General features: G+C 34.1%; 1 protein-coding gene across 3 annotated transcripts in view; it reads left to right on the top strand.

Annotated features, from left to right (window-relative positions):
- LOC145667081 (nucleolar protein 14-like) overlaps window positions 1–18,516 on the top strand; it is a 42,073-nt gene that overhangs the window by 17,761 nt on the left and 5,796 nt on the right. For all 3 annotated transcript variants that reach the window (XM_081734797.1, XM_081734798.1, XM_081734796.1), the window contains exons 7-12: window positions 845–918; window positions 3,011–3,181; window positions 6,217–6,381; window positions 8,881–9,239; window positions 12,966–13,130; window positions 15,937–16,106. In XM_081734797.1, the coding sequence (XP_081590923.1) occupies window positions 845–918; window positions 3,011–3,181; window positions 6,217–6,381; window positions 8,881–9,239; window positions 12,966–13,130; window positions 15,937–16,106 (1,104 nt within the window). The remainder of the gene's footprint in view (window positions 1–844; window positions 919–3,010; window positions 3,182–6,216; window positions 6,382–8,880; window positions 9,240–12,965; window positions 13,131–15,936; window positions 16,107–18,516) is intronic.

Below are 18,516 nucleotides of genomic sequence, written 5' to 3'. Positions count from 1 at the left end.
TCCACAACAAAACTCACTTCGTTAGAACTGGAATCAAACCAGAGACCTCATGCACTACTTAGCCACAACGGTCCCTGTCACGTGATTGTGCAGTTAAGTAGGAAGTGGAGAGAATTTTAGTTAAAGAGTATAAAACTCTCACTCTTGTTTTTTGATAAAGGCGTAGGGCGTCAAATGCAAGGTGAATTGAAAATTTTATATCTACAAAAAGTTATCAAAGTGGTGTAGTGCAACATATAGTCTTTCTGAGTTAGTAACACTAAAAAATCGTGCATTGCGACTGCCTTGTGATAGTGAGTAGTATGCGAGGCAGTGTAGCCGGTTCCACGTGGGCAATAAGCCAAACATTGGTGGTGCAAAATTGGAGACCTCTTCGATTTTCGAATATTGCTAATTGTGCGTACGCGGTTAGTTGGAACAAGTTCTGTAAGGTCCAGTGAAGGATAATTATTAACAAAAGAAATCTTTAACGTGGATGTTTTTCATGTTCTGAGTCAGATCAAGAGTGGTGAAAGCTCGGAAACTCTGTAGTTACAATTTTCACTTCTAGTACCAAATCTCCTGGGTTTGATTCTGTAGATTTTCATTTTCATATCGGTAGTAGTATGTAGTATTAAAAATAAATGAATAAATTAATTTTTCTTTGATAATATGTACAGTGTATATATATATATATATATATATATATATATATATATATATATATATATATATATATATATATATATATATATATATATATATATATATATGTGTGTGTGTGTGTGTGTGTGTGTGTGTGTGTGTGTGTGTGTGTGTGTTATGAAACACATTCTCTGTAAACTATGAACTTATATATTTGCAGGCTTGACATTGATAGCGAATTTGAGGCAGAAGAAAAAGAAGGTGATGAAAGTCTGAAGAAAGATGACGTGGAAGGTTCGTTTATTTTCAATTATTTTCCAATTTCTTTACGTCATTAAGTGCAATATATAAAGAAAAGGAAAAATTACCTGAAATGTAAAGTATCGATCATCATACTGACAACAAAATTAATGTAATTGGCCCATTAATTTAGTGAGTTAAGTATCTATCTTGGGATGCTACTTTAGAAAGCTGAAAGGTTACTCTCTTCAGTTAAATATAGTAAATAGGATATTAGGTAAATAGGATTACCCTTGAATTATTTTGATTGTGTATCTTGCTTTCGATTTGTAAGGATATCGCGAATATTCAGATATATTATTGTCCCGGGTTTCGGCACTAAAAATATCACGAATTAACAGAGGCCATAAATACAGTCAAGCCTAGATAAGTGGGACCTGCGTAACTAAGATCTTCTATTACTGGGAATCTTGTACTTCAACATTACTTCTATAAGCAAGATATCGACTATTTCAAACTTGATAAGTAAGATACCTCAGTAAGTGGGATTAAGCTGTCGCTCCCTTGCAACTCCGCTTACCCAGGTTTGACATATAACAAATTAACATGTGCTAAAATTTTCTTGGTTGAGGTACTGTAATTCTGTTAGAAAGTAACAACATAAATATGATATAACCTAGAGAATAGAGAATAATAACATAATAATAGAGAATAATAACATAATTACGAAATACTTCTATTGTAGGTGATATCACTATCGGTGTTGTGGTGCCTTAGAATATGTTTTATCAATAATACAAAAATTTACCAACCACGAAAACACACTATATAAGATATGCATAAGTAGATAAGGTATGCGATCCCCGGCCAAGTGCACAACATCGTGTTCATGGGTTTTTTCGGGGTAGTCCCGTTACCTTCCACTTTCTCATTCCACCAATTCTTCCATCGTCATTCACGTGGCTTAATCATCGTCTCCCTTAGCCTAAAAGGGCATAAATGTGGAACGTTAAACTGAAATACTTAATTTTCATTTGTAAAGTTTTTTTTTTTCTTTCTTTCTTCAGAATACAGTAATTGAGTGTTTGTTTGTGTTACGTATAATATGAAAAGAAAGATAGAACGTACTGTGATCTCTCCCCCCTTTCCCCAAGAAACGTTTTTCTTCCAAGTTCTTGTATCTCTATTTATATATTGTATTATACGTCAGCATATAGATTATGCTCTAATAACGAAATAGAAATTTTTGTTTTAGTTAAATGCTAATAATGGCTACAAACAAACCATGTTGTTACAAGAGGTGAAGAAATTCCTAACCAAAACACGAATACTAAGCTGGAAGTACTTCAATGTTCTTTAAATTGCGATTAAAATCAACGTATTATTTACCAAACTTACTTTACATGTCAGGACGATAAGAATTTAAGAGAAAATAGGAGTAATAGGGAAAGAATAGAAAAAATATCTTCACAATATTGCTTCTGCGCCAAAATATCAAGCTTTTTGACGGTAGTAGTTATCTAAAGAAAGAAGAAGAAGAAAGAATGAAAGAACGTACCTTTGTTGTTTTTTCGTGATTTCTCAGCTATCTCTACTTCATTACTCAGTTCTTTGTCGTCATGATAATGTTCTTAAGATAATGAACATTCGGTGAAATAACACGTTATGTTAAAATTATATGGCCACATGAAAGGATGATTCAAATTAACAAAAGATTGGGTACTTACCAATGAATCCTCCCTTGGGAAACCTAAAATATTTTCCATACGTTTCGAAACAAGCTGGTTCCGTCTTCAGTGGAAGGTAATAAGGATAAAAACAGATAGGAGATAAAAGATGTAAAACAAGGGATACATACCACTAAATAAATGTAATTTAAAAAATGGGTTCTGAAATATCACGAGCAGAACACAGTGCAGTGGAAAAGATTTAGGCTTCTCAAGGGAGAATTCATTGATAAGTACCCAATCTTTTGTTAACACGTTATGTTATTCACAAATATTGCAGTTTCCCAGGTTTTAGTTTATTATTATTACAACCTTATAAATCACATATATATTTTGCTTATTATTTGAATGGTTTCGGTTTCTATCTTTATATTTCATAGTTTTTTTTTTCTTTTTAACGTTTTCTATTATATTTTCAGGTAATTCGTCTGAAAGTGAAGTGGAGGATGAAGCTGCGGAAACAGCTGAAGAGGAGGAGGATGAAAATGAGGATCAAGATGAAGAGGTTGAAGATGAAGATGAGGGTGACAGTGAATCAGAAGATGATTTTTCTGATCTTGAAAGCGATGAAGAAAGTGATGTCGACACAGGTAACATAATGTAGAAGCTTAGCATAGAGACTTATTTATAATTGCGTATAATTTTGAAAAATCATCCAGATATAAGCAAGAAATCTTGTATTTATTATCTACCATCTCAGTTGTCATCTGATAGTCCAGGAACAGAAGACTGTTGAAAATCAGTTATTTGCATATGGTAATAACGCTTGAGAAGTTACATTTTAGATTTTGATTAGATATTCATTGTGCTACATCACAAACGCATAAGGTATTTTAAAATTTAGATAAAGAAAAAATTAACAGTGAGATTCTCTTTAATTGCAACAGGGCTGTAAAGATCTGCTTGGTCGATTCTGAATGTTGTCTTCACGGATTTAAAGTAAGTTGCCTCATGGAAAGAGTTTATCACAAACAAACAGTTCGAGTGAAATAGATCAAATTTAACAGAGATATGAGAGGGTTTAAGGAGCTATAAGAGGGTATAAGTTTTATTCTACTGAAGCGTAGTAAACATGCAAATATCTAATGAAGTTCAAAGACTGAAAGCATGGAAGACCGGATCAAGAATTCAACTGAACCAAGTTTCCAGCTTACCATTCTGTTCCTTTAACCAATATGCTACCCAGCTCACTCTCTGATCAGCCATAGTATTTCACATGCTTCCAGCTTACCATACTGTTCCTTTAACCAATATGCTACCCAGCTCACTCTCTGATCAGCCATAGTATTTCACATGCTTGAATTCGGTGCTTTGACACCACATTGATTATATCACACCTTCGTGTTGTGCTTGGGTAACTCATCCATTTATCATAAAATATGTTAATTTGGTGTGAGCGAAATGTCCGCTTTGATACTGAACACAAGGGAAAAAAAAAGGATACTGAACACATTTTTCGCCGATGGTTTAACTTATTTTGTTCCAGTGACATAGCATTGCAAAATGAGACATGCAGACACTGACCAGCATCATGTCCGGATGAGCTTCTCAAGAAGACCGTGAAAGCAGACCCTCGGGAAGTGTTAATTCCATACCAGACGAGTTAGACGTACACCATACCACTGTCAATTCAGCGGCCAACGTCTCCGTGAAATCAGTATGGTCAGAAAGTGGGACTCATGGATGCCATATGAGTAGACATGCTAAGGTGTACAGTTCTCTGAAAGGAATAACCGGGCAGTGAGGGAAATTATTGGATTCTGATCAACGTTCAAGACGATTATCTGAAAACCATCTCTACCGAGAGAAGATGTTTTGTTGCTAATATGGTAGTCTTTGAATGGAATGATGAAAGGTAAAAGGTGAAATCATCAATGCAGATCATTTTAATGCTGAACTCAAAGTTGTCCGCAAGCATCCAGCAGTGGTCGTCATGTTGCACGACAACATTCGCCCACATGTTGCGGAAAGAACGATACAGGCTCTCAACGAATTGCAGTATGAAACCCTTCCCCATTCAGAGGGACCGCGGTGGCTCAGTGGTAGAGCGCTCATCTCTGGTGCATGGGGTCCTTGGTTCGACCACAGCCAAGTGAGCTTTGTGGTGGACAAACCATGTGGGTGGGTTTTCTCTGGGTTCTCCCACTTTCTTCGTTCCACTATTTCATTCATTTCTTATCATCACTGTCTCCTTTAGCCTAGCCGGCACAAACGTGGGACGTAAAACTGGAAGATTTCACTTCATTTCCTTCCTCACCCAATGTGTTCCTCCGATCTCTCTTCCACTTACTACTATCTCTTCTTGCATCTCAATTAGTTCTATATAATAATAATAATAATAATAATAATAATAATAATAATAATAATAATAATAATAATAATAATAATAATAATAATAATAATAATAAATTTTATTGTTGAATCAGCTAGTAAGACTATTCATGGCTTTGGATTGATTATTTTAACAAAAGAGACACTGACCAAAGCTTAAAACCCACTTTATTTTAAATTATAATTTGTAACTGTTTCGGATATCTAGCATATCCTTCTTCAGACACTATTGAAAATCTTCCATACTGTCTGAAGAAGGATATGCCAGATATCCGAAACAGTTACAAATTATAATTTAAAATAAAGTGGATTTTAAGCTTTGGTCAGTGTCTCTTTTGTTAAAATGAATCAGCTACATAGCCATAGACAACGTTTAATTATAAGTTACTACAATAATGTACAGCAATAGTGATTGTTCATTATCTACAATAAGTGCTAAAGTACTAAAGTTCACCACAATAACATAACTTAAATATTATTACCTTACAAAAATTAAATAAAATAGTGTTTTAACTAACCAAGAATATAATCTATTTTTGGAGCTACCCATAGGTAGTTCTTGGGAGGAAAGACCTTCCTTGATGATTGAGTGGAGCAACATGCGGCTCAGGACTTCGCATCGCAGACTCCAGACTTCTTTCGCCACGGAATCCAATCATTGGTTTAGCGATGACAAGAATGTGTGGCTTCAGATGGTAACTGTTTTGATAAATGATGCATCTAGGATGGACATTTCATTCACGTCCATGTAATATTGAATATAAGCACTTGGGGAATTCTGTAATATATGAACACTGGACTGTAAGCAAAATAGGAATTTGTTTGTTACTCATGTGGTCTGTGTTGTTGAGCACCGAAGCCAAGGGAGTGAAATTGTGTGGCTGATTTGTGAGCAGACTGGGTAGCGTAATAATTAACGCTTCGGCACGGTAAGCTGAAAACCTGGGTTTCTGTTCTGATACCAGTTGTGCATATTCACGCTCTTTAATTGTTATCGTAATTGCGTTGAATTTCTAATAATGATAATAATAACGTGAATTGAGAGATGTTAATGTGAAAAAAAAAGTTTCCTTTAGATCATTTTATATATGCAAATAACCAATCTATACCTTCTATATCAAATCACTCAAAATCAAAATGTTTCGTTCTGAAAGTTTCATGTTCAAAGCGGATTACCTGCTGAAATTGTAACATTTTGACGGTATATAGCATACAATTACTTTTAGCTTCAAATTTTACTTTCGTAGTAAGATTTATTTATATTTATTTATTTATTTATTTTTTTCGCTTGCAGTTGATGAAGATCACACAACAAAAGATACGAAGAAATCAAACAACGTGCAAACAAAGGAAGAACCGTCATCAACGAAGTCAGAGAAGGAAGTAATTGTGCAGAATTTGTTAGAAAGAAAGCGAATAATGGAAGAAGCAAGAAAGGAATTACCCTATACGTTTAACAGTAAGTATGACATTTATCTGTGAATACCATAAACTATTTACTTTCTACTGGGCGTGTAGTAACCAAATATTTTCCGTATACTTTCTAATTGATAAACTTTACGAGGATATGACGAAACTTGATATGTACATTTTTATAGTACAAATTACAACCTTTTGAATGAAATTTAAAAAACGTTCAGTGCACTGGTGAAAACGATATATATATATATATATATATATATATATATATATATATATATATATATATATATATATATATATATATATTTATATTCCTCCAAAAATAGAACTTTTAATTAACCCATGATCAAGTGTTTCCAGCATATAGTTCTCAGTGTTACCAACTACCGAAGCTAAAAAGATTCAGAAAACGGCCTAAAAATGGCATATCATGTTTTGTCATTCTCATATAGATATACCGTAATTCACAAGGTTGTAATTTGTTAATCTGTAAAAGTGTACATATCTTGCCTGTAAAAATGTGCATATAGGAATAGCATGTTAGAAAATAATAAAATGTAATGCTCATAAGATTTCTTAGTTTTAAGCATGTTCAAAACTCAATTTTTGCTTTTATTTTTATTTTTATTTATTCTTTTTAATTTTATTTATTTATTTTTTTTATTTGCAAATTATTTCCGAATGAATGTGACAAAATAAACTAAACTCCCAGGCGTTTCATCTCACAAACGGCTTATGCAAGTCTGATAACGCACGACTAACTGGGTTATGCGTGATCTACGTACCGCCTCTCAATACTATTATTTCTGGCTTTCTAGACCAGTGATTTTCAACTTTTTTTCCCTTGGGGCACACCTAATTACGTTTCAAACTTTCGCAATATTCCTCCATATGATTTTTAACTAGATGCGAAAAAAATAGAACGGAAAACACGCAAAAGTACATACAATACTTTTTTTTTTTTTTTTTTTTAAGTTTATGGAACGACTATAAGATACAAATCTCACAAGCAAATTACGTAAGACTCTTGAATAGAAACATATTAACATACAAGAAACTTATGACTCTTAAGCAGGAATATGAGAAAGTAATATTACCTTAGAAAACATTAGAAGACATTAAAAATCTCACCACACACCTGACATGTATTCACACCAATGTGAGCGACACGGCTGTTGAGAAACGCTGCTCTAGACCAATATTTACTACTTTTTAATTAAAATAAGTCCAATTGCCTCACGAGGCTATTCTAACACCGATTTTTCTTTTGTACTAACTGGGAATCGAATCTGGGACACCACATGCGTGAGGCGTGCGCGTTAACCAACTGGGGTCACAAGTCAAGAATGAAATGAAATAAAATGTCTAGCTTTACATCCCACGGTAAAGGAGACAATCATCCTTGTAGGCTAAAGGAGAGGGATGATCAATGATAGTGAATGATGTAAAAGAGTTGGAATGATGAAGTAAGAGGAAATGAGAGAACTCATGGGCACCAGGTTATCCACCACAGATTCACATGACCTGAGTTCGAACCCAGGACTCTACGCATCAGAGATAAACCTCCTCATCACAAATCAGCCTTAATACCTGTACAGTGTATAAAATAAATAAGGTAGTATGTCCTTAAAATTCTGGTAAAAGGTAAATACAGTTAAAATACTACTTTTTCTTTTGATACAGTTATATATATATCTTGTAAACATCCTTATAGTGATCTTTATTATGAACCAATTTTTAGAACATTCATTTTATTTTGTGCAATGGACTTAAAGAAGTGCATTTAGTTTTCATTTGTGCGTTTTCTTTCATTTTACGTTTATTCACGTTTAATCCTCATCCGTGGGAACTGGAGCGATAATATACTCTCATAGACTTTGCGTATACGTCATGATAATGCTCCAGCCAACTAGAGCGCATGTGCAGATACAATAAATAAAAATTTGTATGAAATGAGGATTTCCAAATGCGTGGGCGAGGCTTCGTGGTAGAAGCGGAAAGACCGACACACTATTGTGAAAGATAGCTGCTTCCTAATAACACCTGCATAGAAGAACTTCTACTCAATAAATTAGTGATTTCTTTTCTGTTATTTTTTTAAACCATCATACCATGTCAGTATATAAACTGTAGTGTTGCAAAAATACATAAACTTATACTATATGTGTATTTGATTCAGGATTTTTCTCGATGCTTGTTATGTGGATAATCTGCCTATTATACGTTTCTTTATACTGTGTTCTTTATTGTGAACTTACATTGCTGAAGTCATTGCTTTTAATATTATTCCTAATATTGTGGTTTATTGCGGTTGTTTATGGTGAGGTTGTAACAAAGACTTCGTTTTGTTTGAATCACACCACAATTTGCAAGGAAACAGCATTTGTATGCGTATAGCTTTGTGCATTCAGGTTGCCATTAGTGAAGCTGTTAATGCACAGCTGCTAAACGGATTCCAAGTTCGATTCCCGAGCTTGGTTATCACATTAGTTTCTTTCCACCCGCAGTAATCATAATATATTTTCTTTATTTCCAGTTCCAGAAACTTACGAAGAACTGCAGTCTCTTCTTGAACGCCATAGTCCCGATTATCAGAGCGTAATATTAGAGCGAATGATTAAATGCAATCACCCTAGCCTTAGTGTTCAGAATAAGATGAAACTGCAGAATCTGTTTGCATATTTACTTCAATATCTCCATGACCTGGCTTCTTCTGATGTCTACAGAAAAGGAGCACCCAATTGTTTTGTTGTATTAGATAGAATAGCTCCATATTTATATGATCTAGCACATGTGTCAGCAGAAAATGCCAAGAAATGTTTTGTAGAAGTCTTGAAAGAGAAGCAAGATGATTTTAAGAAGAGGGCAAAGAAGATATACCCAGGATTAGATACGGTAAGTCATTTTTTCACTTAGATTTCTTTATTCAGTGTGGTCACTCCTCTTAAACGTAGGGTAAAATTACCTTTCATCACAGTAACTAATAAATAAAGAAATTTAAGAGATTTATATTATATTAAAATGACAAAGTGAATTTGAATATATATATATGAAGGATTACTTAACTCAATGATGAACTAAAAGATGCATATCGAATATTAATGAAGTTTATACCCACTGAGGCACCCGAATGCAAAAACTGTAATCTTGACGTCTTATATGTTTCAGCGATGGCTTGTCGCCTTCATCTGTAGATATTCTTTAAGAAATTTTACGTTTCTTGGAAAATCACATTATCGGTGTCAAGAAGTAATTACCCGGTTACTCTGTTTTTAGTCCATTAAGATATTTAAAGGAAACAAAATGCAATGTAGGGAGTGAATATAATTCTGTATAATTAGGATTAAGACTCAGAGAATAACCTTTTAACTTTTTGTTTGTTTGTTTATTTTTAACTAAACACATTCATTAAATCTAGGTAAGGGTTTGATGGAATGAACTTATATCTGGCAATCATTTCACACAAATTGAAGATTTAATATACACATGACACTGCTAATAGTTGTAGGTTCCAGTCATTTGTTTTTCCTGTTTTAACATTACCTTGATTTTTTTCCTTTTACATGCTGCCCATGAAGTGAACAGTGCAATACACAGAAGTTAGTTTTAAAGTGAGAATCTAAATTAAAGGAAATCCTAATCAAACAAATATGCGTCTTTCAAGTGTATTAAAGTTCGACTGAGTCTGGAATCGAGCCCTGGTCTCCTTCTTACCGTCCAAGTGCGCCAATCACTACGGTATCCAGTCCATGCCCTGAACACTGACACTATTTACTCTTGAGATCTGATCATTGGATCACATGAACTCATGTTATGCTTGGATATCCCAGTCTCTATAGCAGTGGTTCTCAACCGTTTTTGGTCAGTACCCAACCTCCTTTGTTAAGCATACTCGCTGCACACTAACGTACAATTTGGCATCACTTCCGCAGATTGCCTCGCATGCGATCTTAATTTTTTTGTTTTTACTACTCTCCTTCTTGTGAATATTTCTGAAAAAGTATTTTTAGATCTTTGGAATTTTTATATATATATATATATTACATTGAATTCTATTATTATTTATTTTTCACCTTCATTGCCTAACTGCCTCAAAAACTCCACGACAAACACACCAAATCTCGTGGCACACCGGTTGAGAACCACTGCTCTATAGTAATCAATATCTATAGCGGTTAAACTCGTTAATATAAGAAAACAGAGAAGACAACTGATTTTGAACTGATCATTAATTTTGCCTCAACAGGAAGGATTTAAATAATTTGAAAATAAGAGTCCTACTTGTATTCTTTATAAAAGAAAAGTATTAAGACTCACTTTCGTTTGGTTCCAATCCTTCTATTCCAAACAAAATTCGAAACTAAAGAAAAAGCATTGTATCCCCACTTTTAAAGGGTGTGATGTAACAAAAATAACTGAAAAAGCTTTCAATCCAGAGAGCTCCTCGGCGATTATTAGCGCTGTTAAACGAAGTAGTAGCTGAGAAGCTTATGTTAAGGTTACAGATAACCTCTATAAGCAAGCGTGCGATTTCACAGAGATATTAAAAGTAGAGAAAGAGGTATGACAGGGTGGTCCTTTCCCTTAAGGTTTTTACGAACGTACTGAATATATATATTTCAGCTCTCCTGGCTGGTCTAGTGGCTAGCGCTGCGCCTTTGGTGCTGGGATTTCGGGTTCGATTCCCAGTGAGAGAGCATTGAAACTTGAACGCATTACGGTGGTCTGAGTTCCGCCTTAAATTGCAATTCCACGTCTTATATAGCCTCGGTGCTGAAAAGTGGCTGTAAACTCCAACCAACAACCAATTGAATATGTGTTTCAGTCTTTCAACCGGAAAAACAAAGGGATAAAATGTAAACATCTGATCAATCTACCTTCGCTGATGACATCAATCTCTTTGGAAAAGCATCACGGAACTTCAACATATTTTAACTGGTTATAAAGCAGGGAAGGTTAATTTGAAGAATAAGAAAGTCGCGTTGAAAATAAATATGGAAAAGACAAAGCGACGTTCAATAACTTCGTAAGAAAATCAAGGATTGGAAGTGAAAATACGGAATCAAACCAAGTTAATACTTACGTCTGTCTGAGACAGATAACGTCGATAAATGACAACATTAAAAAAAGGAATAAGCTAGGCTGAGTGTATTAGAAAGAAACAGCTTCAAAAGCTGTGTCTAAAGCTTGAAGTTTCCAATGAGTGCATTGTGCCTGTTTTTGACACATGAATCGGAAATATGGACACCAATGAGACATTCACAGATTACTCAATGAAGCATGAAGAAATATATGCAAGGAGTCACTCTTGAAGATTGTAAACAAATCACATGGATCAGAAATATGATAGAAGCGACGGAGATAATAAACTGGATACCAAGAGACAAGAAGCGGCTTAGGAACGTCCTTAATATATGTAAATGTGACAAAATCGAGAAACACTGCAGACAAACGTGGAAAAGAAGATGCGTGCCTAAGGTAGGTGATTGTAAAGAAGATTGGAAGAGACCTTTATCTATCAAAGGACTAACAGTGATTGTGTATTCGAGCCAGATATAGAGACAGAGAGTCATTTGAAAAAGAAGAAAAAAGAAAGTGGATCATGAGGTTGACCTCCATAGGTGTTGTGGACATATATGCCACTACCGCGTGAGTTAACCTGTAAAGAGGTATGATGGAAGTTGAGTGGTGTGTTGTTTTTCAAGATAACAGAAGTTACTATGTGTAAACAGCAAAACCGACACGCTACTATGAAAAGTACGGTTTAGACATGGATCTGCGGTCTAAAATAGCCTGCACAAATACGATTTCTAACATCTTTGTCGTTTGTCCCAGAAACAAAGAAAATCACTTATCAGCTGCAAGAACTACTTCAGTGAATCTTACTCCTTTTCGGGCGATTATAAATTGCGTGCCATGAAATTTATGGGCATGGCAAAATGGAATATTGAAACTAGGATCAAAGAACATAACTTGCAGAAATCAATGTTAGTCTTATATTGTACTTTACAAGTCAAAAATAACATAGACGTTAAAGAATAATTCTTTATTTTATTGAAATATACGAATCTAAATTAAATAAATATAGAGGGTGGTTTGGACTAAAATAGTATTCTTTTTAATTAATTATTTTATTGGAACACAAATATATAAATAATGGCACGAACCAAGTATCTTGAACTGATTAGCTATACAGCTCTCCTGTGCTTCACTTGTATCCGTAGAGTAGGTTGGTGACCTCCACGGAGCTTAATCTTCATTAGCACAAAGAGACGCCACATCTTTTGTACCTCCTCTTCTTGCCTTCGTTTGGATTACGAGACAAAATATCAGGTTCTGTTATTGACTTTTTTTGGATATCGATATAAGTTGGAATAAGTTTGATTTGAACATGACTTCCATACATACTTATCTATTTGGTAAAGGGGAATTTTAACACTGGATAATAACAGTCCAGAATAGATTGTCTGGACACATGATAGAAGACAGTAGAGATTTTCTGCGACAGAACTTCCGGATTCGTTAAACCATAGAGGGAGTTATTGATATAGGATGTTCTTTCAGAAATTAATACAGAATTCCATTTTTTAAATGTATTTTTTCTTTTATCTTTTTTTTCAGTTAATATATTTGAAGTTAATTCCGCTTCTTTTCCCAACTTCTGATTTTCGACATCCTGTGAGTACATCTGCTTTGGTTTTCATGACCCAAATGCTCAGCCGTTGCAAAGTAAGGTCCGCGTCGGATGTTGCCTGTGGATTGTTTGTATGCTCGTTAATGTTAGAGGTACGTATCAGGTCGTTATAAAAAAAAAAAAATTCACGCGTAATAGTGGTGTCATGCAGTAATAATGATAGTGATAGATTTCTTTAAAATTGGCGTCTCAACGTCACGTATACAGCTACTCTTACGTAGTATATCTCTCCTACTTTCTTTTACATGGTACACTCACTACAAGCAGCTAATCGAGACTTGACTGCACTTTAGTGTTGACAATCCAGTGCTATATATTTTATTGTATATTTAATGTCTCTAAATAACTAACCTTTGTTTTCCAATAATATGATGATTGGAATACGAAGGTTAATACAGTGTTAAGTTAATTACTTTATAAAAGAAGATATATATATACAATATACCATTACATCGTAAACATCAAAATAGGTATCTTCACTACTCTCGCACAAGTTTTATTTATTTATTTATTTTTGTAATTGACTTAATGACAAACAATGTGAGAATTTTTAAAAGTAGGTCAGTAGGTATTTGCAAAATTAAATTAAATAATATTTATCTTCAAGAGTTTCTATATGGCGCAGAAATTCAAATGAAATTTATTAGTCTTACATCTACGGTTATGCTGTGTAGGTTAAAAGAGACGGTGATGATGAAGATTACTAGTAAAGTAGCCTGAACCTCCACGCCTAAATGATTACGTTGAAAACAAAACGAAAAAGGAAAATGGATACCTTGATGTATAGTAATTCCGTCTATTATTGAGTCCTCAAGATACATTCTAAAATGCAATTATAAAATATGTTTTGGTAAATGTAACTGCTTTAATGCAAATTTTCCCTGCATAGCTTTTTGTAGGTGTGAAGGATATAAACATTAAAAGTAGTTTTTTCGAAGAAGATTGTAACTTCCATAAATTCCATGTTTTCTTGTGAATTATTTAATATCGATATGATCGGAATTTGTAACTTTCAAACACGAGAATGTTGTAAAAGAAGCATGGAAGCTATTTTTTAAAATAGATAACAAAGGTGTAATACTATTTTTAATAATGTATTTGAGATCAGCAACTTCAAGAATTTATATTTTGACACCCACCTGTGTGAAATTGTAACGCTTTTTAAAACAGTTCTTATTGCCAGCCATATTGGAAATAAATGGCTAACACATACCAGAAACGGTGTGAATATTCACAGATTCCCTTCTCTCATGCATTTATTATTCCCGATTTAGATTAAACGATAGAATACAACTGCATGAGGAGCGAAAGGTGCATCCTTTTCAATGGAAATCTTAATTTTTAAGAACCATTTTTCAAAACCGCCCTCAAACTTTCAAGAACACCAATTTTGATTGGCTCCATCCCGAAAACTGTTTGTTACATATAAGTTAGTATTTAGGTAGAGTTTCGAACTTGTATCAAAAAATACATATTTTGTCGGATCCAACAGACTAATAATTCTTTATTGTAATAGGTGGATTGAATAAACTCTGACGACAGCATAGGGTAATGCAGAAAATGATGCGATAATTTTATTAGTGTTAGCAACCTTGTTTACAACCTTAGTTTCGGCAAGAAAACCACAATGTGATTAGTGATGTGTCACCTGAATCTGAAGAGTAGGGTAGGTAAGGAGAGAGAAATGTTTAATACAGATGATGATGTTGAGACGCAGTTTTAAAATAAATGAGTAAATGTAAAGGCGTAATCACTTATCGTGAAATTTATATTACTTTGGGTATATTTTTTATCATGTTATCGCTGTACTTAATCAAACAAGAAAAAAGTTAATGGTTCAAAATTATCAGTTTTGTTTTCAAAGTTTATATGAAAAAATACTAGCTATTTATCGCCATTATTAATCAGTTTTGGAGAAGAAATAGTGGTCTCTATCGTTTAACTACTAATCAGTCCTGGATTAGCAATAGATTCATTTGAAAGATATTAATCATTTCTATTAATGGTCTCCGGCACAGCACAGTTTTACAGTCTTAATTACATGATTGTTATTTATACTAAATGATCAAATATCGGTTTTAGTATGACCTTCAGAATTACCTGTTCAACCAAGCTGACTTATCACCTTATCTTCTCAGCAGATTTATCGTAGGATCGATTGTTAACGACGCGTATTATACGGGATATTTGCATGCATTGTTAAGCTAGAAAAAACACAAAACCGATCAAACTCTAGCAGTATATCAAGTTCTCAGCTTCGAGGCTATATGAAACATGACATGGGACTCAAAGAATATTAGAGGCCGCGATGGCTCAGTGGTAGAGCGTTTACCTCTGGTGCATGGAGTCCTTGGTTCGATCCCAGCTCGCGCCAAGTGAGCTTTGTGGTGAATAGACACGTGTGCGTGGGTTTTCTCGGGGCTCTCCCGTTTCCTTCCACTTTCTTTATTCCACCATTTCATTCATTTCTCATCAACACCGTCTCCTTTAACCTAACCGACATAACTGGGACGTAAAACTTTAAAGATTTCAAAGTATATTAAGAATTATCAAATTTGTCTTGTGTTAATTTGTGATGGAATGTGATGGTATTGATGTCAACTATTACTATTTCTGCAAGTGATACTGCTTCTCGTGGATTTGCTGGAACGAAGATAAAACGTTAGAATCTCAGTAGAAAACATTGTTCAGAAGTGCCGAATAATCTTCTGCCGTGTTAGCAAATCTATAGCCGTTCCTTTCTGCGGTGTAGTTGTTACACTTACTAGAATAGAACCAAAAAGTGGAACATTTGAAGATTTCCAAATGAGTGTATTTTTGTTTTAAAGTAATTCTTCTTGTACTGTAATGAATTAGTACTATTCGCTTATATTACTGTCTTCTATCTTTTTCTTGTAGTACACAACACTGTCTAAAAGATTTTCGCCTGAAGCTATTAATTTCCTTCGAGGTATAATATATTTATCAGTTCCGAAGAATGTAATGAAAATTATTCCTGTTATACCTCCTTTTCGATCTATAGGCGAAGAAACGGAATTACTAGTTGTCAAAAATAGTAAACACCGGAGGTAAGTTGCTTTAAGATTAAATTCGTATTAATAGCTAACTAACTAATTCTATGGCCAATGAAAACCGGAGGTTCAATGCCGCTTTCTCAAAAGCTCTCCATTGACTTCTATCCTTAGCCAACTGGATCCAGTGTCTACTTTGTATTCCTATTTCTGTGAGATCCATCTTAATATTGTCCTTCCATCTGCGTCTAAGTCTTCCTAATGGTCGTTTTCCGATTGGATATCTAGTTAAAACTTTGAAAGTGTTTCTGCTTTTTTTTTCATTCTGGTTACATGACCTGCCCATCTGTGCCTCCTGGATTTGATGACCCTAACAATGTTTGGTAAACCATATAAATTATGTAGTAACTCGTTAAAGTTTCCACCATTGCCCATTCCCGTTTCTCTTAGGTCCGAATACCAGTATTCGACTCAGGATATTGTTCTCAAATACTTTCAATCTACGTTCTTCCCTCAGAGTAAGCACCATGTTTCGCAACCATACAGCATAACGGGCATGATTATTGTTTTATATATTTTAAGCTTCAAATTCCTCTACAAAATTCGCAACGACAAAAGATTGTGAACTGAATAATAACACGAATTCCCTGATTTTAGTGCACATTTAATTTCTTCTTGAATATGGTTTTCGTCTGTTAATATTGATCCTAGATATTTGAAAGTATCCACTTTATCAAAAGAATTATTTAATATTTTAACACATCCATAATTTGCAGTATTTTGATCGATCGTATTAATAATACTCGTCTTATTTTAAACTCCGTGGATCTCTGGGAAGAGGAATGGCACAAGCAGGATACTTGTTACTCGGGAAAAACTTGAAAAGAGATTGGAATGTAACCATAATGACTGAATTTTTTAAAGTTACTTTAAAAGGAAAATAACATTACTTTCATTGCTTACTGTATAAATATTAAAAGAAAGAAAAAATTAAGTACTAAACAATGTTCGTTTTCTTAAAAGAAAATAAAAGCCATAAAACATTCGATAAGCAATGGAGACCTTTTGTGAACGCGGCATTGAACTTCCAGATTCCATAGACCACAGAGTTAAACACTCAATGCATGTAATAGACATAGAATGCACGGGATATATTTTAAAAATACCTTGCTAGCAAGAGTAATTACCAGAACATCATGAAAACGTAGTTCTAATTTTGTTTGTATTGAAGTCCCTTAACACACAAACACTATGAATTGAAAACACTTTCATAAAAAAAAACTAAATCCCTATGGCTGATATTTACACTGAATGAGTACTAAACATAAACGGTATAAAATTGGAATTATTGTCTCCATAAATACGAAATGAAGAAATCACATGAATATGTATCAATTATGATCAAATTGTATTGAAGGGTATATCATATATTAAAATATAATGCGTACCTTTTTTGCGAGCACTTTTAAAGAAGAGCAACGGGAGCTGAGCAATATACATGGGTAGTACTAATTCCGTCCTATTCTTATATTTGGCTCTGCAGTGGCGGATTTACGATTTTGTTTCGGGGGGAGGGGGGGGCTTAAGCGCCCTCCTAAATATGCCACTGTGGGTGTGTATGATTAAAAGTGTTATTCCTGAAACAATAACGATATCCTTGTACAAATTAAGAATAGTACCATGCAGTACGACAATCGAATTTGCAAAGCATACTATTGTAACGAAAGCAATCGGTTAAATATAAACAAACGAATACCGACGTGTTTGTTACTGTGTCTTGTAAGTGTAGCCTATTGTGCCGTGATTTGGTATTTCGGTATTTCGTTACACCAAATGTATTGTGCCGTGATTTGGTAAAAGAAATATTAAATTTCATTTTGCAGTACGAATAAAAGACGAAACCAGAAAAATAATAATTCAAATAGCTAAATAAATTAATGCAGTATTATTTTTTTCCTCAAAATTAAGCCCGAAAACACTGGTGCACGGTAAAATATCATACTTCAATTATCTGTGTACACAAGTCATTCAGATCATGAATTAAATGATTTAACATACGTGCATAAAAACTTGGGTTCCTTGAAAAGCTGAGTTTCACTAATGCATTTTTATTTAATCTACATGATCGCAGAAGATTTGATCCATAATTTAGTCCACTTCGAGTTGTGCTTAAGTCGATCATCTTGATTGAAGTTATCCCGGAAAAAAATAGTCTTGCTGCTCACGAAACACTTGTTTATTTAATTCTTACGTCTAAGGTTTGTTGCTAATGTACTAATCACTCAACCTTCGAGTCGGATCATGGATCTCTAGATTGAGAAGAGAAGAGAGTTTATTGAAAGAATAAATAAATCATGTAAATCAGGATTTATGGGGAGTAAACACTATATCCAAAAGTAATTCTGGTATTATCCTTATTTTGGCGAATTTAACCTACCTTAAAACATCGTAATGATTTATTATCATT

This window comes from Thermobia domestica, chromosome 12, assembly GCF_964235325.1.
Source record: "Thermobia domestica chromosome 12, izTheDome1.hap1.1, whole genome shotgun sequence".
NCBI classification, from domain to species: Eukaryota; Metazoa; Arthropoda; class Insecta; order Zygentoma; family Lepismatidae; genus Thermobia; species Thermobia domestica.
Note: the sequence above shows the minus strand (reverse complement) of the source record. Positions and strands in the feature narration are given on the sequence as shown.